Source organism: Echiichthys vipera (assembly GCF_963691815.1).
Source record: "Echiichthys vipera genome assembly, chromosome: 12".
Taxonomy (NCBI): Eukaryota; Metazoa; Chordata; class Actinopteri; order Perciformes; family Trachinidae; genus Echiichthys; species Echiichthys vipera.
This window is the reverse complement of record NC_139837.1, coordinates 24392506-24417494: the sequence shown is the minus strand read 5'-3', so window position 1 is coordinate 24417494 and position 24989 is coordinate 24392506. Positions and strand designations below refer to the sequence as shown.

Genomic DNA, 24989 nt, shown 5'->3' with positions numbered 1-24989 from the left:
GTATGTCTTTGTAATTGTTTTGCATCTATGTGATGGTTATGCATCTATTTTTAGTCATTTGAATTTTTTTTTGGTTGTATTGCATCTATTTTAGTCATTTTACATTTCTATGTCATCGTTTTGTTTCTCTCTGTGGTCATTTTACACCTATTTCTAATCATTTTGCGTGTCTTTGTCGTAATATTTTTGTTTATATGGTCGTTTTGTGTCCATTTCCAGTCATTTAGCATCTTTTTGTGGTTGTTTTGAGTCTCTGTAGTCATTTTTTGTAGCGTCTTTGTCGTAATTTTTGGCCATTTTGTGTATACTTATAGTTATTTAGCATCTTTTTGTGATTATTTTGTAATTTTTTAGCAACATTTTGAGTTAGACTGCAAGGTATAGTGTATAACTTCCGAATCCTAAGGTAACTTAAGGAACCTGTTAGCGGTAAAAACAAGCACTTTTAGTGGACGTAACGATGCCATTAAAGTGATCAACTCAAGATTATCTTGGGAGAATGTTGCACAGACTCAATTTATAATGAGATCATATAAATGTTTCTGAACAGTGGAACAACAATTATGCAATATTTTCAATTGCTAGAATATTTTACTATGCTAGAACAGTTTTACAAGTAGAGAAAACTCAGGCTGACTCATTAATGTCCGTTATACAACAATAGATTAGGATTTATTAGCCAACAGAAACTGCTGGTCGTACCACACCAAGGTCGGCTGCAGCTGAAAAACCCCATGGCTGAATGTGATCATTAATTTGTGAGAGGAGTGATGTGCTATCACTCTTACAAAAGATACAGCCTCAGTCACAACTTGAAGTATCAAGAATAGAAAATATTTTCTTTCGTCTCTTTATTTTGTAGAGATCTGCTTCTCAGTAAAGTTCAGTAAAGCAAATTATGTCCTTCCCTAAACCCTTTCACGTAAATATTTTGCGTCAACCAGCTAAATTATTTTAGAGATGCAATTTTTTTTATTCAGTGGATGCAATATGTATGTCAGATTATCTCTTGTCTGCCAACTAGTAACTGCATCAGTCGGATAAAGCTGTCAGGTAAAGAAATAGAGCATATCAGAAGCATCTCAAGATTGCTGTACTTCTGTCGTCAAGTACTTGCATAAATGTTCTTAGTTACTTCTTACCTCTGACCATAAGTGTTGCTTGAGAGCAGCAAGTTAAGTGACGTATATCTCTGCAAATAGCCCCGAGTTATCTAAGCCTACGCTTTCAACAGCCAACCATATACTTTACAGTATATAGTGAGTTACACAACCATTACTGCAGCAATTTTCTTCCAGGAAAGATATTGGTTTTAGCTAAGAGCACTCAGGCTTATTATCTGTGATGATTCAGAGCCAAATTAAGGCGTTAGCATATAGAAAAGCACATAAAAGAAACCGACTGCGACTAATGATGTGTTATAAGACACACAAAAGCCACTGCAACAGTGTTCCTCAAATAAAGTCCAGTGATCGGGACTGTGAATAAATTCTTCTGTTGATATGCATGCTATATGGGTCTCAGTACGTTGTTGTTTGGCTTCTTCCACATCACTGCCGGAAAAATTAATGGTTGCAATGAAAGGAGGGTGTGTTCAGGCGGCTGGAGGCCTGAGGGTTAAAAGCTATTTCAAAGTATTTGTAATGGTCCCTTCAAAGGGTAGAGTCGATCACCATGTGGCTACTGTACGTGGTGTGCCTCTGTTGTGCTCCTCTTTGCCCTTTCACACATTTGATTTTATTTTTAGAGCAGTACAGTACGAGATCCAATGTTCATTCAGCAGCAGTGTGGAAGAAAATGACCACTGCTGGACAGGCCTGTGGTTTGGTTCTTCATTATGGACGAGGACAGGAAACACAAAGCATTATTCACAGTGCTTGCTATGCATTTCCACTGCATTCATAATTAGGTATATGTACTAGATGAACTTATCAAAAACAGTATGATAAAATGCTTTACTGCCACCGAAACAAGAGTATATTAATCACTGGCTTTGAGATGAATAATAAAAAGGTTAAATGATGAAAATGTTGATCGGGATGCACAACAGAACGCTGCAGGAAATACGCATTCACCCTGATTCCCTCAACAAAAAGCCAACAACGATTTTTCTAATGGATTTTGGATTATTGCAGAAAAAAAGCTCTGTGCCTGACGGATAATGATACTTTTATGTTTTATGTTCAGCAAGGTAATCTTCACAAATGAACTCCACTGATTTTTAAAGCGTTAATGCAATGGGCAAATGTTTAAAAAAGAAAGTAAAAGACTGCAACTGCTGCGGTAGTGGCCCAATCAATCACACCTTGCATTAAATGTAGAACGTAAACATAATTTTTTCCTAGGTCTGGGTAGAAAAAGGATTGAATGCGGGGGTAATTTAACTGGAGAAGTTTCAGTACTACTTCATTTTGTTTTGGTTTTTAATACCTGCCCTACAGTCTTAAACAATATTAGTAGTATTAGTAGTATTAGTTTAATTTAACATCAACTCAATTCTAACATTAAAATGAAATTTAAAGCACTTACAGGGTTTAGACGTGTACAGTATTCACATTAATGTTTATTCTCTGCTTTATGGAGCCATGTGCCCAGAAAATCCTGGCTCAAACACTATACACAAACTTCAGACTGTACTTACAGACAGTAGCTCTCCCCCCTAAGCATTAATTTGCACAATACAAACAAATGGTAAATGTATAGTTCTTGCGGTATTGATCCCCTTAAGGATAAACTCTCCTTCATCTCCACACGAAGGTCAGAGCACATCGAACAGCTGCAGAGCAGACACCCTGATGCTGGTGGGGACTCAGTTGTGTTCAAGGACATTTTCTGCAGTGTGGTGTGTTTGCTATGGAAGCAGGGCTTTGTTTCAGGTTTATTATCAACATGAAGTACTGTACATAGTAGGAAAAACACCTGCCAGCCCCCTAATGGCAAATACAGGTGGAAGCTTTGGGAATATTGTGTTACTCCAGTACAGTTTGTCCCCTTCGGAGAGACGAACTGGGGAATCTGTATCAACACCGTAGAGGTGATGAATGTGATGTAAGCTGTGTGTGTTTCTAATGTCTCATTACTGCAGGATGGACCAAGTTTGCACGACTGACACGAGCGCTCACCAACAACCGCAACACGCTGCCGAAGCTGGCGCCCATAGACAAACATGAAGTCAGCCATAAACAGTCTAGACTGGCAGAGGTGAGCTCATGCACACTCACATGCAGTACATGTCAATGCACCTCATACTGTATGTTATGTCAAGGCAATGCTGTTGAAGCTGTTGCTCTAAAGCAGTTTGCAAGCTGTATTAAACTGCAGGTAACCATAGAAACAAACTATGTCTTCTTCATGTGGTGGTCCATGGTCCACTTGCTTTCCTTTTCCAGCGTTTCCAGCCACATCACTTGGTTCTCATCATTCTGTTATGTGGCCAAAGGTTCATCTGTATATGAGGTGCTGCACAGCACCAGTGCCTTTGCACACTATCTTTTATTCTTTGACTCACTAGTTTGCAGCATCAGCTAATGGGGTAAGCAGTCTTTATTAATGGGATCAAGATATGATAATCCAACAGGGCCCAACGTGTACAAAACATTAGCTGAGATAAGCTACCAGCAATCCAACATAAGCTAAGAAAGTATGAAGCATTACGTATGCTAAGTTGTAGCAATCCAACATATCAACTAAAAGAGCACAAAGCTTGAACACAACATAATCAGTGCTTAGCATTTTAGCTTGTGACTATGATTTTTTTTTTTTTTTAGCATTTCAAAAAGGTCTGCTGCCATGAAATTTCAATCATTATCATTGCGGATATATCTCCCTTGGTGGTAATTGTAAACTGTTTTTCTGTAATGTGATATCCCTGCTGTGTGAAAATCATAAACAGGGGTTTAAAATAGAAAAAATAAATGATACAAAATCTCTCTCTCTCTCTTTTTTCTTATGCTCTTTATTAACCTTGCACTAAAAACGTTGTATTTAATAAAATAATAAAAGCTCCAACCTCTTCAATGTTTAAGAGAGCTCAAAAATATGAATATAACCCCCTAAACGTGTAGGATTTAACCTAAAACTTAACTTCCGTCTTCATTTAAGGTAACAGTAGCTAACCTGTCACCTGGAAGTTAGTGCTGCTACACACACACACACACACACACACACACACACACACATACTACAAATTTGCCACCGTAGCAACTCTCTGCTCTTAACGTTATTTCTGCACAAATAAATCCTCATATAAAACATTAAGTACAACCACTTTACTAACGCTGTGTTAAAGCAGCCACACAAAGACGCATGCATTAATAGAAGGACGCATGCATTCAAGCACACTGTTCTTTCTAACGCACAACCACGCCCACGTCCATCCTACTCCACCTGCACTTACACACCAACTTCCCTGGTACTGCAGTTGTTTGACACAGTGAATTGTGCTTTCTCCTTCCGGGAGCGCTGTGCTCCTGTGGACTGCGGGTGTCATTAATATTTCATGTTGGGTGGGGAGACAGAAGCGGGGTGCTGTGGGCACTCTGAATGATTGTGACTGCTTCTCGAAAATTTAGAAAATGGATTTTATCGGGGTGGGGGGAGAAGATGGCTCATGCGTTCTTTTTTCCAACCCACCTGTTTTATTCATGAAGGTTTGGGTTCGAGGGTGTATCGCTTTCAATCTTTATTTGTTTGGGTTTCACCCCCGTTTAGCACACAAGGCGAGAAGCGGCGCGGGGTTGTTAGCAATGTGTGTTTCTTCAAAGGTGGTTTAAAGGTAATGAGGGCAGCGGGAGGAAGGAGAGGCGAGGGAGTGAAAGACAGGAGGGAGGGGGAGGACATAGACAAGGAGGAAAGATGCAGTGAAATAAGAGAGCAGGAGAAGAAGACAGAAAAAAAACAAAGGGTAAAGAGACGTGGCTGAATAAGGAAGGAAAGAGGAATAAATAAATAAAGTGAAGAAGGAATTATATGAGAGGATTGACTGTGACTCGAGAGGACTGAAAGAAAACATTCATAACAGCAAACACATTGGTCTACTTGCTTTATTATGTTGCCACATCTGATATATAATATAATCAGTCACTGGTATCAAAAACAAACATCACAGTATGACGCAGCCAACTAAAGCAGAGCGTAGTATCCTCTGCAGAGAGATGTTCTATGATGAGAGTTAAAAGGTCCTTAATTGCTGGTCGCAAGTATTTACAATTAAAAAGTAAATGAGGGCTTCTCTGTACGATTTGAGCTAGTTTTCTGACAGTTTCTGCAATGTACAGGGGGCAATCGGCCAACGGCTCCTGACCAGAGACAGTGGCCCTCATTTATCAAACTAACGTACTGCAGAAAAACATGCATACGACCATTTCCTGGCAAACTTCGGCATTTATCAATTTGGACGTGAGCGGGAGCTACGATCAAATCTCACGTCTGGTCTGAGGTCGTGTACGCACATTTGGGCCTGTGGATTTGCGGTGCAGCACAGCAAAACCTGGCTGACAATAATGAACAAACCTCAGCTGTCATTAAGCATAAGCAGTCACATATTAAGAACAGATCAAAACGGATTCTTAAAACAAATTAAAAAAAATAAAAATTGTGGTTGGAGCAATTGATTGTACTCATGTGCGTCTGAAGGCACCATCCATGAATGATTACGCATTCATCAATCGCAAAAACTACCACTCGATAAATGTACAGGTGGTTTGTGATGCCAAGCTGTCGCTTTAAACGTGGTGGCCAGGTGGCCAGGGGGGACACACACGATTCTTTTAAATTTCAAAACAGCTTGGCTCCAGCCGCCAGCGACCCCGACAGGGACAAGCGGTTGAAGATGAATGAATGAATGAATGAATGTGTTGGCGCGCGGCTGCAGCAATGCGCACTGCAGAGCCAAAGTCATCTCCTCGGTAAGTGGCTACCCTCGATAAATTGCATTAAATCAAACAAGGTATCAGATGATTAACATCTTGGTATGGTTCTTCTAGGTGACAAAGGTTATCCTCTAACGGTATACCTAATAACCCTGCTGACAAACCCCGCTACAGAGCAAGAGCGCAGGTTCAGCAGTGCGCACACACGCACACGGGTCACAGTGGAGCGCTGCTTCGGGTTGACTGCCTCCGTTATTCTTTTCCATACAGCGTTTTTATGGGCCCCTTTTATTCCACTCTTAAGACTACCAAAAAGCACATCTTTAATTTGCTCCATCTCGGATGTCGGAAAAGTTTCTTTTCTTACCAGTGTTTCTTCTCTGTGTTTGACCTCAGTGGGCGAGGCCTCCGAACCAGGAATATTTAAGGGCGTAACATGTTAATGACGATCGAATTCAGCCGCCGCATTTATCAAGGCCCGCTCATTCGTACTCTGAGATTGGTCAGATACCAATGTTTCATAAATCACACGTGTGTCCTGTCCTACGACCAATTCTGCACTCAGATCTGCCCCCGTTTTCACGCAAGATTGATAAATGAGGGCCAGCCTGTCTGTCTTGTGCGTTCAGATGAATTTCTCTCTGTTCGTCTGGCTTTCCCTCTCTTCTTCCTCTTACCCACTCTCATTGTATTTTTTCTCACTGCACCTGCACAAAGCGAGTGTCTTAAAGTGTCATGGCAGCATGACAGACAGGAACAGGAAGTTATATGTTAGATCTTTGTGGTACAGTAATGGACCCAGCTTGAGCGTCCTTGTGTTTTTCTTTGACATAGCAGTAGGCTGACTGCAAAACAGAGATATTAATAATGACAATTCAACACACGGACTAGTGGGACTAAGCAAGTTTGTTCTTTTCTGATCTTTGAGTTAGAGCAACTCTTACCTTTCTTGCATGTCTCACAGCGATTCCCTTTAAAGTCCCACCCTCTTCCTCCTGCCTGACCTCGGACGCACCCCTGACACATGCGCTGAGAGAAATGTGCGTTCGAGTGCCATGGGAAGTCCAAAGTTTTGGACCTCCAATTATGCAAAGTACACTGGAATGCCTGCCAAAGTGGAACCTTCTACTATCAAATTTGGGGGAGATCGACCTACCGAGTTGGAGATCCAAAACCTTGGACTTCCCATGACACTTGAACGCAGCATGAGCAGCTCAAGTGAAACAGAGCAACGGATAACAGGCAGAAAGCCAGCAAATAATTTTAAAATGATAAAATTATTTGTCAGACTTTTATCAGAAATATATGACAATTGAATATTTTTGAGTTTCAACACCTGGTGGAGTTCATTTACATTTTAGTGGGCCATATGCTCATGAGGAGCATTTTAAGATTACAAAAGAAAAGTGTGAAAATGCCAGAAAGGTAAGAATTGCTTCAATATTTTTTCATTTCAAAAATGAGGTTTTCGGGGAGCTCATGTTATTGAGAGGAGCCAGACTCCCCCTGGCTCTTCTGTAGTTCACAGCCGAGATGAGATAAGGAAAAGAGAGAAGGTAAACTCCATGCTAAATATAGCGTATGTTTTTTTTTTTTTAGGTCTGCAGGAGTACATTGCTTAGCTTCAGTCTGCTTCTCCAAACTGGCCGTGTGCTTATCGCCATCTACTGCAGGTCACACTGACTATGGAGAAGTACCTCATACAGCATCTACACTTCAAAATATCTGAACTATCCCTCTTTTTTTGGATGAGTTAAGGAAGGAAGGAAAAGAGAAATGAATTGTGCCAGTTATGGAGGACAGGATGATGCAAGGGAAAGAGATGTAGAGGGAAGGAAGAAGTGATCTTGGCAGGAGAAAAAAGCCATAATAAGTTACTCATTTAATACATCCTCTTTCCCATTTTTCAGCCTGCTGCTGCATGGGAGAGGGTTGCATAACGTCCTGAGTACGCTCAATAGATATCACAGGTGATCCATCTGCTCCGCAGCCTTGAAAGGCACAGCTGGCGTCTTCTGTCGAGGACGCCGCAGAGTGTCACATAAGCAGGTTTTTTTTTCTGTTTCCCTCAAGAAGCTGCTGGGCTTCTAATTGGCAGTCTCCTTTTTGAGCGGCGGTGCTGCTCTTGACCAGGGGGCAGCTTTGACTATAAGGGTTAGATGGGATGACGCTCCTCCGTTATGAAGCCTGCTGTTGATCCTTAGCTCTGCCAGCTCGTCCTGGTACTGAACATCCCACTGAGTCCCATCAGGAGGACAAATGGGGCCAACAGAGGCTAACCAAAGCTAACCGAGGCTCACTCCTCTGAGTGTAATGAAGATACTGCTGTTGTTGTTGTTATTATTATTATTTGCAGTTATAGAATTGTTGTATGATAACAAACAGGGTTTCTCGCTGAAAATGTGTTGGTGGTTTGCTTTCTGTTTGTGCGGTGTAGATGACAATCTCTTTACTACATTGATCAATTTTTTATTAAACACTAAACATTACATAATAATGAAATATTGTAATCTCTGAATAATTACCTTTTCAAAATAACGTCTGAAACAAGACCAATACAAATATAAATAAATAAAGTGCTAATTAGCAACTGAAACAAGAACAATTTGTGCTATTTTAACTAAAGGAAGTGCAAAACGTGCAAAGGTCACTACTTATGGCAGAGCTGACATGTAGCATTGCTAGGCTATCCTCCTTGGTTTAACAAAGAACAACTCAAGGGCCCTGTTGAAATGAAACTTTTCCACAGGTGGACCATTTAGACTGATTCTCATGCAGGCTGTACACAAGTCATTTAGTGTACATATGATGTACACTAAATTGTACTCCCGTATACCACAATGCAATGCGGCCATGTTTTACCAGAGGAGACGAAGAAGCAAAAGATGTGCTAACAGGGCTGGACTGGGACCAAAAAATCGGGACACACAACCATTGTTAACAAAACCACACTTTTAACAGACCGTAAAACAAGTTCACAGGTCACACCCTAATTGATGACTCTAAATTGCCCCTAGGTGTGAATGTGAATGGTCTGTCTCTGTTCGTCTCTAAGTGCCCTGTGATAGACTGGTGTCCTTTCCAGGGTGTACCCCGCCTCACGCCCGATGTAAGCTGGGATCAGCTCCCACTTCCCGGTTGAAGATGGATGGATGGAGACAGTAGTTTGTGTGCTGTTAGGACATGGTGTAACGTAGCGAATATCCCTCATATAAGTTTTAGTCAAAAAAGCAATATTACAATTGTAAAAGTTGCAAGTACAATTGTTAGTAAAGCTGATATTTTAAATATTTTCCACATGAATGGATGTGTTGAATCATAATCATCTCTTTTGTATTTGGGGCTGCAGACTTTATTACAGTTCATTAGTGTAGCAGCTGGATACAAACAGAATAATATGTAGTTTAGTGTAAAATGAGTTGAATGGTTGATGTGTGTTGGATTTAATGTGGTGTGTGTGGCACAGAGGAGGCTGAGCTCGGCAGAAGTCATCGCCATCACCGCACCGTAAAAAAAAAAATTACTTTTGTTTCTTAGTCGACTTTTTCGTCCCTCTCAGCTGATTTGTTGTTTCTCAACCCCCGTTCTCCTCTGTCCGTCTCATTTCAAGCCAAATATATTAATTTGCAGTCTTGTCACAGGGAGAAACAACCCAGATGAATACAGATGAAAACTGGAGGAACGTGTTTATATACTTTTCATGCACTATTTCCCTTCTTTCTCTCTCTCTCTATCTACACACACACACACACACACACACACACACACACACACACACACACACACACACACACACACACACACACACACACACACACACACACACACACACACACACACACACACACACACACACACACACACACACACACACACACACACACCGCAGCAGTAGGTAATTATAACTAAAAAACAAAATATTCAGTCAGTTTGCTTTTTCCTTCCTAATTGCTTTCATCTCACTTGATTTAACTTCATTTCTCCCTGTTTAACTTTTTTTCTCTAGTCTGTGCTCTCTTGCTCTTTTCAAAACATTTGCATGGTGAAACTCTCTTCCTCAGACTTCTGTTATAACTTTTAGAAATATAATTACCAAAATAAACCAAACTTTTTTCAATAAAGTACACGTGAATTAATAAATACTTCAGGTTTGTTCAGGACATGAAGTCAAAAAAATAAGATACCGTAATCAGTTTGTGTTGTATAAATGTTTTTGTAATATTGGTTGGTATTAAAACTTTTTGTTTTATGTTCCGTTTATGATAAGATGAGTTCTATTTAAAACAAATAAAATACAAAATATCAAAATTAGCGTGTGCAGGGGATGACACATTAAAATAAGATTAAAAAATATAAGATAAGGTAAGTATAAGAGAGTAAATGAGATTAAAAAGTTGGCAGGATCAAGCTGTTACACAGCGACAAGTCTCTTAAAGGTGCATTCAGAGAAGACATTTAAATGACAGCTGAATTCAGGCAAAATTGGGTGGACTAATTCTTAATGTCAGCCTTATTTTACATGTAACAACATGTTTTAATGAACTCTCATAGGAGAAGTGTGCTTAGTAAAAGCAAATAATAATAATAATTGCTCTTTCACACCTCCAGGTTTTGCAGCTCAACTCCGACATCCTCCCGCAGTACAAGCAGGAGGCCCCCAAGACGCCTCCCCACATCATCCTTCACTACTGCACCTTCAAGACCACCTGGGACTGGGTAATCCTCATCCTCACCTTCTACACGGCCATCATGGTGCCCTACAACGTCTCCTTCAAGACCAAGCAGAACAACATTGTGTGGCTGGTGCTGGACAGCGTGGTGGACGTCATCTTCCTGGTGGACATCGTCCTCAACTTCCACACTACCTTCGTCGGGCCCGGTGGGGAGGTCATCTCCGACCCCAAGCTCATCCGCATGAACTACCTGAAGACCTGGTTTGTCATCGACCTGCTGTCTTGCCTGCCCTACGACATCATCAACGCCTTCGAGAACGTGGATGAGGTACGGTTCAAGTTTATTTTGATGCTGTTCATTTTGTACTTTAGGAAAAAGCTGAACATTACTTTAACTTTTTCTTTTTAGTTTATTTACTTTTACTGTATTTTTACGCTCTATACAGTAAAGGTATGACTTTTAGTGAAGTACAAGATCTGCTAGTTACACCTGTGATTGATCTGCTATGACGGAGTAAATGCCACAAGAGAATACAGCTGCATGATTATATATTAATAAAAATAATTATTATTATTATGAGATCTCAAGCTTGTTAAACCTGTTTCCTTTACTCATTGTTTCCTGGCATAGCAGATTGGTCTCTTGGGTCAGAAATGGTTTCCATGTATCTACATCCAAATACAGTCAATTATGTATTTGGACCGTCAGATGATTTATGACTTTACTGAGACAGGACACTTTAAAAAATATGGCAGCAGCTCTGGAAATCATTTAAATGATGAACTAAAGTACAATTATTTATTTAAGTCATCATCATTTAAGGTACTAAATGGATCATGGCATGGCAGAATTACGTCTGTTATATCTAGATTACTGCACTCAAGAGGTGATAAATCATCATGTCATTATGTCGGCTGTTTCCTGCTGTTTGCTGATTGGTCCAGCTTCAAGCCGCTCTGCTCGGCTGCATCTTGGTCTATGTTTGTGACCCCGTTTATACCTTTGATTAACATGTGATGTGTATCAGAAAAAACCTGTTTACTGCAGGTGTAAACGCATGCAGAATGTGATCAGATTGGCCGGACCTCATCCAGAGGTGGACTGGCTCGGATGGAAACATTTTTTAAGAGAAAATCCTCCCAAAAAAGGTTGTCAGAACTGAAAGAACTAAGATTGCTTCAAATAACAAATGAAGATGCAAATTATTCTTTAGACAACAAAAGGTAATGGTTAAGTTCAAACAACAAATGGTGACGTGAGGTTTAAACAAAACGACTTAGTTAAGATTATAAATGTTGTGGTTTTGTTTAGTAATTCTGACACCTGGGATGTGGATTTTAGCGCTCTTCTTCTGATTTCTTTCTTTGCCCTGAACATCATTTCTACAGTCATAAATACTTTTGTTACATATTAATTACAGTAGATTACCTTTCTTAGGTATTTGTACGAACAGTGGCTGTAGACAGACTGAACAACTTCACAAAGCTGCTGCTGTGGCTGATTGTCTTGGATGAGACACAACAGCAGGTCCCATTTTGTTAATAAGCTAATTATGTTAACTGATTAATAATGATAGTGCACTGTTTTTATTCTGGCTGAGATAATGGATGGGAGTTTGCCTGTGAAAATGGAGAGTAATTGGAATTTCTAACTCTCGGCAGGAAATTCATTATTGAAATACTTTCAAAGTCAATATGTTCATTCTAAGGTCTCGTGGATGCATTTACATCTATTAGCATGTAGAATTGAACAAGGACCAAGTGTAATGATGATGGGATGCGGTTACGATTTTCCCATTGTGACTGAAGTGAGTTTCATCAAGCGTTGAAGATGATTCCCTCTTCCTGGAGACAGAATCACTGTTTTAGTTTGAGATAAAAAAGCTGTTGACCCTGGGAATGAGACTTTTTACATCCTGAACCTGTATCCAACCTGCTCTGAGTATTTTTCACAGCCGTTTACACCCATCAAAGTCATATCAATAGGACCTGAAGTCTTTTACTGGTGATTTTACACTTGATCTTCCACTGAATAAATTACTCTACAGCCTGAGTGGAAAGACCAATCTACTGAATATAAAAAATGAAAGAAAACAACAAATGTTGTACTTTTTTATGCTTGAACATTTAATCTTTTCATGAGTGGGTGTGCAATTGTTTGTGAACACATGCTGTGGGTGTGTGTTTGTGCAGACATCAATTATCGTGTTTGTATGAGTGTGTAAAGTACATGTATGTCTGCCAAGTCTGAGCTTTTGCAGGCCAGTAATAATAATAATAATAATAATAATAATAATAATAATAATAATAATAATAATAATAATATGAATTCTAATAATTATACCAGTATTTAAGCTGTCAGCAGCTGCATTTTCATGCCAAAAAAACAAAAAAATACTCCACACCTCCTGAGGCATTTTGTTTTTGTTCTGAGCAACATTAAGACCAACACACTAAAACTTTTAATCGTTCTTGGCAGCTCTTAAAGTGAAAGTCTGGATATTTTGAAATGTGGTTGTATGAGGTAAATATACATATGTTCTGGTGTCTGTGGTGAATCCGAACTAATACTTTTAAAGCGGCGGTCATTCTCCATCACGTGACCGGAGTCACAAACGGTTCTATCACACCTTACTTACCGCTCTATCTGGTACTCCAGCTTGAGTATTTCCTAATATATTCCAGATGTTGGCGGTCAGTGCTGTACTCTTTGTATTGCTTTAAAGTTGGCAGATTTCCTTTGTTATAACTCTGTGCTCTAACTGTCTTCTGCACTTTATAAAGTTCTACCTTTTACTCTCTTCATCCAACTTTTTCTTTTCTTCTTTCCAATCTTCTCCATCTCCATCTTGTCCTCCTTCTTTGCAAACCAGCTACTGATTTATATAGGTGCATACACCACCTACTAGACCAGAGTGTGGAACAACTGGAGCATGTGCAGTAGGCACGCTTGCTTTGTGTAAAGTCCAAACACACCCTTGTGCACATGGGCGGATGACAACAGTATTACGACATTTACATCAGGTGGACCCTCACGGATGTGAAAAGTACAATTTTGGCTTAAATTGCCAAAGTCTCACAACAACAGGAACAAACTAACTAACAGATTGAGGCGGCAATAGACCAGCAACTCCCGTTTTCTATGAGATAAAATTACTCTGGTGGAATAGAGAGCGTCTCTGTGTTAAGCTGTGTGGTGCTAATGTTATTATAACGCCACACTTTGGACTGTTTCTTCCTCTCCACCATTGCCATTCCCATCTCTAGCCATGATGTACATTTTGAATGACTTGCAGCCAGTCAAAAACCAGTACAGAATTACCATTGCCCTGCTTTAATGTTAAATAAACCTGGAACATTAACTAACAGGTTGTAAAAGGACGTGAAAGACTAATGGCCCTCCTGGGATACATAACTTCTTTTAAGTTACAGAAAACATTATTGGGGCGAATATACAAAGCGTTCTTGGAAAATCAATATTTTATGTGGCTGGGATGTGACATTAGTGGCTGAAATATTAATATTTAAAGCCAATATCGAGCCCACGTCATGCATGGATTTAACATTCAGCTAGTTAAACCTCCTCCCCGGCATGTTTTTGTGTCTGCTCTCCTTCCTCCAACCAATGTGTCCTCCTCCAGGCTGCGTAGCGTATTAAATTGTGGATCCTCCAGAAGTTGTCTTGTTGGCTGGTTCAGGTGTCTCTTGTCCTCCGGCCTCTCGCTGCCGGTCGCTCATGGATTTGCTGAGCTCCTGCTTTTCTGTTGCTCTCTTTTTAAACAACAGACAGCAGCTAGCGAATGAGGAGAGGAGAGGAAATCAATGACACGTAAATTATCAGCCTCTAAAGACGACAGCCAGGGTCTCTTTCGCCCTCTTTGCTAAATTGACATTTTTTGTTGCTGCTTTCCCGTATTAGCAGGCTGAAAGAATAGATGCTGACTGAGGGCAGCGTGTGGGCGGCTTGAGGCGCTGTTTGAAAGAAGATTATTTTAGATTCAAACTGAATCCCCCTGGTGACTGAAGTAGGCAGGAAGTATTTTTAGTTGTATTTCAATGCAGGTTTCAAGACACTGCCAAGCTGGTGACACGCTGGTGACATGCTGCCAACGCGTGTACACACAAACACAAATATGTGACTTGTGTGGACTAGCGCGCATTCTTCCTCTATAATCCTGTTTTTCATTTCAGTTAAAATCCAAAATGCTCAAATGTAGCTTATTATTAATGTTTTACTGTGCACCTGTCCACTACCAGCACACAATTGTTGTATGTTCTCTCCACTAGAGGGCGTTTCAATATCACCGATGAAAAACGCTAACTTTTCAGCTTTTCAAAGTTAGTTCTTGTCTGCTTTTTTGTGTGGTTCCTCGGACTCTTGCAAGGATTTCATCAGATGATCTCTTAGGTTGCTCGTTGTCGAATGATATTTCATTCGTACCGTATCTTTGTTATTTTCTAGATCGATTGTATTCCTAATGTCTTCTTTATCCATTTTGAAAGTTAAAGTTTCTTCGAGTCAGACAAGTTTGTTTCGGCTGTACTCCAGCCTTCCTCAGAGCTGCTGTTCTTCTTCTGGGTATGACGTTTTTTTACGAAAACAGCTGACCAGGCCGGGAAACTTCAAAATAAAGGAAACACAATAAAAAATTGTGTCCGTTCCTCGCCCTGGTGCCGCTGGCAACAAACTTGTCTGACTAGAAGAAACTTTAATTTGTTATTTTCTGTTTGTTAAATGGTCAGTGACAAAAAAGTGTGAGAGTTGTGTAGAAAAGTGCCCTCTCATCCAAATGCCAAAAGACCTCTTTAACAGCCATTTGCAGGTGCACCGCCTGTTATTTATGGTGTTTTGACATTTTCCCCGTCAAACTTGACTTTTTTCTTACCTTTCAAATGACTTCATATCAAATAGGTTGCTGACCCCTGTCGTACAGCCACACTTCAAAACCTTCAAACTATCCCTTTAAAGTTGTACTATTTAATTGCCTTTTAAGTCACTATCTATCAAATAGTGAGTTAAAACAACGGTGATTGATCATATGACCCACTAATGAAAGCTCTTGTTGTCTTTTTTGCTGAATGTTCCAATATCTGTGTCTGTGGAGACATTCACGGGCTAGATGTATATAAACCGTCATATTAGTGATGCTGCGGTCGTCGGCCCAGACTGTCACCAATGGCTATGCTGCGTTCACTTGTAATCGAAAAATCAGAAATTCCTTCTTCTGAGTCAGGCTTGTAGTAATGCCAGTAGTGTAATAGGAACATATGTGTATGTATGGATTTCAGAGGGGAACATATAGGGGACAGACTGGAAGAAGAGAGGCAAATGTTTTTCAATCAATAAACTTTACAAAGAGCAAAAAACAAAATACAATTGTTAACACATAGTGACCATGAACGTGACAAGATGGAGGGCTCTGAAAGAACAGGCTCACCTGCAATTGCATCTTACTGACCTCTGTGGCTGATAACAACTTATCTCAAATCTTATGGAGTACAACTTCAATGTAACATTTGTTTGTAGGGTTTGTTTACAACTTGTCTTTTGGTTGTTGGATTGTCGGGTAGCTTACGCTGTTTGCCCTGTTATGTCAGCCTCACACCCCCTTCTGTTACTCATTTCAAACTCACTGTAAACAAGCCCCCACCACAGCGACTTCCTGGTTGATGCAATACTGAAGTGTCGAAATTTTATTGGAGGTTAAAATTATGAATAATTAGGGCCGTGGCCTCTTGAGTGACAGCTAGCCACTGCCTCTCACTTTTCCTTGGAGGTAAACATCAGCCAGATGGACGTATCTCCCTCCCCTCAACGTCGCATACATGCCCTTTTTTTGGTTAGAGGAAGGAAGTCTGAGAAGTTGGCGACTCCTGTAGGCGAGGACGATTGGATCAAGTTAAGAGAACGGACCTCGATGGAGAGGCTAAGTTAATTTTTTAATACAGTCTGTGTGTAGCATGTACAGTCCATGGTCATGCAGACTTTAATGCATATTTTCCGGCAATTTTCTGTATACGTAAAGCATAAACTCTGCCTGATATCATACAGAACTGTCAACTATTTTACATCTTCAGTCAACTCTGTGGAGTGTCTGCACCAAAATGTTTACTAAAGTCACTATTGATTACACAAGATTTCTAGATCTGAGACTTCGGACTCTGTAAATGTGCTGTTTGGGGCCAAATCGTTGCTCTCCACACACTAGGAAGAAAAACGATTTGTGCGGGGTCCCTCACTTTTATAATATCTGTTAAGATTTGAGACTAAACTCCATTCCTCTCTTCCTCAAAAAAACAAAACAAAAACAAGACCTACAAGTTAGACAAAAACAGAGTTTTCTTTTAAGACTTTTTCTCTCAGCTTCTTCCTTTATTTTCACAATTTGGAGCTCCAGCAGCACCTACACAGAGACACGTACAGGTCAGCAGTAACATCAACAGAACAGCTCAAGAAGTCGAGCTGTGGCAAAAGAAAGAGTGATGTAAGATTCTCATGAGGAGGTGTTCTGATGCTGTGTCACGTTGCAGCAGAGGTGTTTTGAAAAGTCAGTGTGTGTGTGAAGGGGGTGGCGCTTGTGTTGGAATCAGGCAGGGAGGAACCCCCCCACAGGTCCCTAAACCACCTACTGGCACGGAGGAGCCCTGCAGGCCGATGGGAGCTCACAGCGTGTGTCTGCAAGCGCTGTGGCGGCTCAGAAAAGTCTAATCCAAGCTGACCTTTCTGCGTGGCGCGCATGTTGTCACTGCCACTGCCAACCAAGCTGACAGAGCCGGGAGGAAGTTCAGCGGCGTGCATTCAGGTTGTGGGGTGGGGGGTATTAACTCTCTGCATGTTAACACAGGGAGAGAGTGAGAGAGGGGGGGGGGAATGAAAAGGTGGAGTTTTAAAAATTGGTGGCTGGGAGGAGGATGGCGGTGTGATAGAGGGGTGAAAGAAGGATGGAGTTGTGTTGACTACACTACTAATCATATCCTTTAATCATTAACGACTTCAACAGGGATTGTTGGGTGAAAGTGAATGATTTTAAACAAGGGAAAATAAAAAAGTGGTGACAGAAGAGGTGGAAGATTTGATATGAAAAGAATACAAAGTCTGTGGAGCTCATAGATTTGCCAGAAAATCTGTATTACTATAAATCTTTTTTTTCTCAATCAGTCCATATGGATTTACAGAATATCATGATATAAATCAAGACAATATTTTTGTTGAGGTTTAAATTATTTTGTGGGGCATCCTGTGGCACAGTGGTCAGAGCAGTCTCCCCATGTAAAGAGGCTGAAGGTCCTCGAGGCAGCGGCCTGGGGCCCTTTGCTGCAAGTCTCCCTCTCTCTCTCATTTCCTGTCTGTCCTATATAATAAAGGCTTAAAAGGGAAAAAGAGCCCTCCCCAAATCTGCTCTACTCACGTATATCAACGTATGTGCATATTCTCTCTTTCCTAGGAAACACATAAACTGAACAAGCTGAAAACATGCTGTTGCCACAGCCATCATATACTGCGAGTCCAGTGAGCCTTAAGTGCTGCCCCTTGCTTGAATAGAGGGCTTCATGATGCAGCCCATCATCACTTTTTTACGCTGTTATTACTTATTTTCAGAAAAAAGTTGAGATCAGTAAATATCTCAGGTTGTTGTTGCGTTAAAAAAAGTACTATTTTCAGAAGCAGGAGTTTTCATTATGAGAATGGGTTACATTTTACTAAAGCAATTCAGTTAACAAAGTTTATGTAGTTGGAGCGGCCGTTGGCACAGTGGTTAGAGCAGTCACCCCATTTAAAGAGGCTGAAGGTCCTTGAGGCACCGGCCGCGGGTTTGACCTGCTTGTATTTAGGATAAACATGATTATTGCTGCTCTACATGGGCCCCCCTTATGGGCGGGCCTGCATGTATGACTATAGGTCTGTTATTTTGGGGAATGGTTTTAATTGCTGGTGTTTCCAACTGTAAGAGTGCTTGTAAGAGCACTCTTACACTCTGATGTCAGGAACATGCAACAGTGCGTCCTCTGCTCTGAACATAATGAGAGAGAGCCGGTGCTGTGAAAAGAACTTCCCCGTGGACACATAATCTCTGTCTATACCTCGTCTCACTTCACCGGGCTTTGCGTGGATAAACAGGTGCTTATGGGCCATGATTTTACATGCGTTGCCTGCTCTTGGCTTATGCTCTTTTCATCTGTGTTGCTCTGTCCTGTTGCTACTTCATTTAGAGGCATTTACATACGAGCTGGGAACTGTCCGAGTCCCAGGGGAGGCCTTTGAAGCTGTGGCTGGAGAGAGGCTGGCTGTGTTTGTGGCATCAGAGTGGGGGGAAATATAAGATCCTGCAGCAGGAGTTTGAGCTGAGGCGAAGGTGCAGCAACAACCTTTTCAATCCTATGGAGGTAAAAACCAGGACCGTAGTTCAGGGAAAACAGATTCCTCCGAGAGTGGGTGATCAACCAGACCTCCTGCAAAACTGATCAGATATCTGTCCATTAAAGCCTTAAAAATAATTCCTAATTCCTAATTTTCAGACTCCTAAATAGCTAAATAGCTCCTAAATCTATAAAAAACGTCTGTAGGACTCCTAAATCATTTAGAGTAAATGAGGAAGGAGCTAACATGGCTGCTACAGTCAACATTTTGGAGAGATTCAATGATAGTGAGCTTTAAAAAAGGTATGGCCTTAATGGAGAAGGCATTATTAACGTGGTAGAGTTGGCCAGGGATGCCATCACATCACCAACCAATAAAAACCACCAATATCACTGCAGATTAAAGATGGTACACCTCTCCACCTTTTGACCACAGGAAAAATGCAGCTGTGCAGCTCAGACGATGGCGTCTCTCAGCTGTCGGTCAGAAGGATTATGCTCCAGATAATAAATGTCCTATCCAGACCCCACATAGTGCTACAGTTCAGTCACTTTCCCATTGAAGTGTTTCTATCATAAATTCACTCTTAGGGACTCATTCCCTCTAAGCCAATCACTGTGGGCATAGAAGGGATGAACATGATGTCATCCATAGCAGCGAGGTCTACCCCAAACTCTAGTCTTATCTAAGGAGTCCCTCCCACTCCTTAGTAAAAGTAGGTCTCAGAGGTTTTGGGAATAGGTTTGAAGAAATGACTCTGAACTAAGAACTTTTAGAGCTCCTAAGGAGGACTCTTAGAGCTAAGATCAAATGTTCTGTGAATACGGGCCCAGGTCTGTTTATTGAGGTTAAAGCAAGGTCAAGCGGTGGAAAAGTGGCTGAAGACGGTCAGAGAGACAGAGAGACCTCACGCTTAGTTACATAACATCATAGCCTACATCATCAGATAACCCTGCTGGCTTCCATCTACATGTTTTTTCTGTCTATGCTCCAAAATGAGAGAAATGGTCTTTTTTAGTGTTGGTAAATATTTACCTTGGGGTTGTACAGTGTTTGGCCCCGGCTGCTCCAAACTCTCGGCTTTGTTAACCGTGTTCAAACGGATTGTGCAGAGCGTGTGCCGGCGCCGCAGGGTCCTGGCTGCTGATGCTGCTGCTCCTGTGGTCGAAAACAATCACTCTTGTTTATTTTGAGCCTCTTGTCTCAGCCGACTGTGTTTGGGGGGAAGTTTGTGGTATAGAACAAAATATAAAGAGCCAGGCCCTTTTCGGGGACACGGGTCAGCTACATTGGGGCGGGAGAACAATGCAGCGACAGACTGTGTGTGGCGAGGCTCTGTGGGGATGTGCATTGAAAGTATATTTATGCTGTGTTGTGTTGACTCGACTTGTTCCCAGAAACAATCCTTAGCTGTTCCCTTAACAGTTCTGGTGAATGAGGGGCTCCAGACTCATCCAGAACAGTCAGAGTGTAAGCTGCCTGATAACGGACCGCTTGATTTCATTAACCCTTTAATGCCCTCACTGAAAAGAAATGATGGATTTTTTTCTTTGCATTTTTTTTACTTCTTGGGGGCAACAACAAAAAACAATCAGTCATATGTTATTATACCAACATATGTACATTTGTTATCATGGAATTAGTATTATTACCACTACTTCTGTTATTTTTACGTATTTATTTTCGATATATACCTTTACAGTACTTTGAAAACATCTCAGAAATGATGAGAACTCATGGCTATGAGTTTACAACTGGCTAGGAAGCTCTCATGAAGTGACGTACACAGCTTAGCGCATCCATGAACTGGGCAACTGTGGCTCAGTTGGTAGAGCGAGTTGGCCAATGTCTGATGGGTCAACGGTTCGATCCCCGCCCTGCCCTTCTTGTGTCATGGTCGTTGTGTCCTTGGGCAAGACACTTCACCCACCTTCCCTTGTGTGAATGTGTATGACTGCTGTATGTTTGAGGAGGTGGCCGGAGGGGCTGTAGGCGCTGATTGGCTGACACACTTCCGTCAGTCTGCCCCAGGGCAGCTGTGACTACTACGTAGTTTACCACCACCTGTATGTCTGTGTGAACGAATGGAACCTGGACTCTGTAAAGCGCCTAGAGCACTGAGAAAAGTGCTATATAAATCAAAGCCATAATAATAATGACGATATAAACATTTAATATATAGAGTTATTTTGAACGATTTGAATGCATTGTATGCGTCCAATGCAATTTTGGACGCAGCATAGATGCGCAGAAACATAGCAACAGTATCTAAGTGGGGTGTCACTTTGAATTGACTTATTACACAATAGAAAGCAGACTTTTACCTGTAATAACCAGTTTCTCTCTTTATATATTTATTGTTTGGCCTTTACCTTCCCCTCCCTTTTCCTCTACATTTCTCTAACCTTCCTCTTCCTCCCCCTCAGGGCATCAGCAGTCTGTTCAGCTCCCTGAAGGTGGTCCGCCTGCTGCGTCTGGGCCGGGTGGCCCGGAAACTGGACCACTACCTGGAGTACGGGGCTGCCGTTCTGGTCCTGCTGGTCTGCGTGTTCGGACTGGTGGCTCACTGGCTCGCCTGCATCTGGTAAACTGGTTTTGTTTATGAGTTTTTACAGCCGCTGGGAAAACCTTTTCTCTTTTTCCTCACAATTAAGTGCCATTCAAAAGCTCCTGCTTGCTGGGTTCTGCTGTTCCTAAACAGTTCTTTGTGCTCAACATGGCTCCAGTCTTTCCCACCTGTACTTTACATTACAAAGCATCGGCTACTCTTCTGCTTACTACAAGCTTCCTTTAGATGCCTCCAAGTCATTGGGTGATATGCTAATTTATTTATGCCCTATAGCACACAGACTCCCCTTTCAAATAATCCCTTGATTGCAAATGCCCACCAACATTAAACAGCATGCATTATTGCTTCGTTAGAGGTAATTTTTTTCAGTTTTATTTCTCATAAATTTCCAAACAGCGCCTCTCATTTTTAGACCTCAAAAGCTGCACTAACTTTTCATATTAATATGAAATTATGAAACTGTAAATGAGCCTCGACAGATGGAGGTGAAGCTCTAAATTTTGTTTACACTCCTGATTTAATGATTAATGTGTCTAATAACCATATTTATGGTTTGCTTAAGTAGCCCATCTTGTTTGAAGCACTCAATTTAGTGTATATGTTGAATGATGGGTCGATATATAATGGAAGGATCGAGGCATTTTATGTTTTTGAGAGGAATTTTGTCTCCTAATGATGACTACAGCCAGGCAACTGTGTCTCATTTTATTTATATACGGCTAATTTGCTTAGCTAATTAAATTTTGATGGGAAACTTCTCTCGACTGTGTTCAGATCATGTTCTTTCTGTTACATGTTAAAACTGTAAAGTCAGTCGCATTCAGGATAACAAGCTTTCCCTTTACCCTAACCAGAAGCTGTGAGTTTGTAAACATGAGTGTTATGAGTGGATATTATATTGCAAACATTATCCAAAGGATCGTGTTACAACCAGTGTTGCATGTTAGTGATATATGAACATAACTTCACAGAGACAGGATTGAGTCAGGCAACGTTTTAATGTTGCTGACCAAAGTGCAGAGGTGTTAAAATACTAAATATGTAAAAGTATGTAGGCATTTTGCACAAAATGCCAACGATTAATATAGGCAGAAAACCACGTAGTCATGATATAATTTCTTTATCTAATCTTTATCAAAGCTAACTTAAGAAGGCAATATGATACACAGTATAATAACAATAACATGGCAAACTATACTGGTCTGAAGCCAAGATTGAAAAAACCAACAACAACTTATTTATACTGTATATTTGTCTTTATGAGACAAAAATAAAAATAGCAGAGATAAACGCAATTGAGCAAAGAAGCTGCACATGAGGAAATAATAGAGAAAGCGTATAGTAAATTGATTAAAACAAAGGTTGAGATAAGGCCTTTGTGACATAACAGACACACTCGTAATAAATATGTTTTTAAGCAGGATTTTAAAGAGGCTAAGGAGCTTGCCAGTCTGATCTCCTCTGTTAGGTTGTTCTCAAACAGAAAAGGACCCGGTCAAAGTCAAAATGCTTAATCACTCCTGGCAGTGGATATTAATGTTTTTTCCACTCCAGCTTTTATCCAGTTCTTAATTAGTTTGGTGAAAGCTCTGCAGGCACGCCTGCCAAAACGTACTGACACGGATATTTTTTCCTAACAGGTACAGTATTGGAGACTATGAGGTCATCGACGAGGCCACCAACACCATCAAGATGGACAGCTGGCTCTACCAGCTTGCTCTCAGCATCGGTTCACCTTACCGCTACAACGCCAGCGGTTCTGGCCAATGGGAGGGCGGCCCCGGAAAGGACTCTCTGTACATAACATCTCTGTATTTCACCATGACCAGCCTGACGACCATCGGCTTCGGGAATATCGCCCCCAGCACGGACGGGGAGAAGATCTTCTCTGTGGCCATGATGATGGTGGGATGTAAGTCCGAGATACATAGCTGCGTTTTGCTTTAAATGGTGCTGTGGCATTGTCTGTTGTTGTCGTTGGTGGTCATCTCTGAGAGTGAAATGACACCGGAGGCAATCTCCATTCAGTAGATATTGCTCTGCTGCTTTGAAATGTGTGTATGCATATAGAAAACCCACTTAGGGAGCTGCTCCCAGGGAGTGCTGCAGCTGGAGTTTTGATGATACGCTGAAGCAATGTGATGTGCAAGTGAACGTTTCAGTACATGGTGATGTGGTTTGGTCAGTCCAACACTTCACTGGTGAACAAAATGTTAAAAGTTTAGGAGGCAGTAGCTCAGTCCATAGGTGACTTGGCTGGGAACTATAGGGTTGCCAGTTTCAGTCCCTGTGTGGACATCTTTAACATCTCTCCATTAATTTCCATGTATATAGGTCCTGTCTGTGCATGTGTGTGTGTAAAATGAATAACAATAATAGAGTGAAAAAATCGAATCTCCCCGTTGCGGGCTTCAATATTGAAGAAGAAGAAGAAGAAGAAGAAGAAGAATTACTTTATTAATCCCACACGGGGAAATTGGATTTTTTTTCACTCTTATTATTATACATGTTACACACACAGACCCGAAATACACACATGCACAAACAGGGCCTATACATGCAATTAAGGAGAGATGTTAGAGCGAGGGGGCTGCCAGTGACCAGCGCCCCGAGCAGTTGGGGGTTCAGTGCCTTGCTCAACAGCACCTCGGAAGTGCCCAGGAGATGAACTGGCACCTCTCCAGCCACCAGTCCACGCTCCATATATGGTCCACGCGGGGACTTGAACCAGCGACCCTACGGTTCCCAGCCAAGTCACCTATGGACTGAGCTACTTCCGCCCAAATTCTATGCAGAATTTAGTACGACTACTATCTAATATCAACTACTGCTGTATTTGTATTTATTTGTTTATTTTTCAAAATGGGACATAACATATGAATGAACATTTTCATGTAAATATGTGTGGGATTTTAGCCAGATGGCTGATTTGCATCCCTTGTCCCACTGGCAACAAGGCATAACAATAACAAGACAATGACAGAACTGACTGTAATAAAAAACAAAACGAAAAACAAAACATAATATAAAGTGGCAATTGTGCATACAAACTCTGGTTATTATTGCAGAATGCCCGGTAAAGTGCAAAATGTTATTGCTAACTGTCCTTAATAAAGTGCGTGAAGTGCTTGTTTTTAAAGTGCTTGATTGCCCATGATAAAGTTTACGTATTTCATACGTGAAACAAGACAAAAAGAGGACATGAGACATGAGCCTGTTAGTTCCCCTAAAAAAAGGACAGGCCATCAGGACAATATAAAGAGTTTCATTGATCTCTCTTTATGGAAATATTGCAGCGGGTTTAATGGAGAGTGTGAGCTTGTTAATCTTTTTTACAGTGTTCAGAGCTTGCACACACATCTGCACAGCAGGCGACAACAAACTGATGATTAAAAACTGAACTCGATAATACGAGAGAGCATGTGACACACATAATTAATGGCAAACCGTGCTCCCTGTGGTGAATGTGAGGAATCATTCCAACAAATGAGGGGGCGGGAAAATATTTATGGTGGGAG

At 41.1% G+C, this 24989-nt stretch overlaps 1 protein-coding gene across 1 annotated transcript in view; it reads left to right on the top strand.

The window, feature by feature from the left end:
* Positions 1-24989, top strand: part of kcnh5b (potassium voltage-gated channel, subfamily H (eag-related), member 5b) — a gene marked incomplete at both ends in the record, with an annotated part of 156443 nt that overhangs the window by 26408 nt on the left and 105046 nt on the right. The window contains 4 exons of the mRNA XM_083924468.1: positions 3086-3201; positions 10479-10871; positions 21329-21486; positions 23112-23383. Of these exons, the coding sequence (XP_083780594.1) occupies positions 3086-3201; positions 10479-10871; positions 21329-21486; positions 23112-23383 (939 nt within the window). The remainder of the gene's footprint in view (positions 1-3085; positions 3202-10478; positions 10872-21328; positions 21487-23111; positions 23384-24989) is intronic.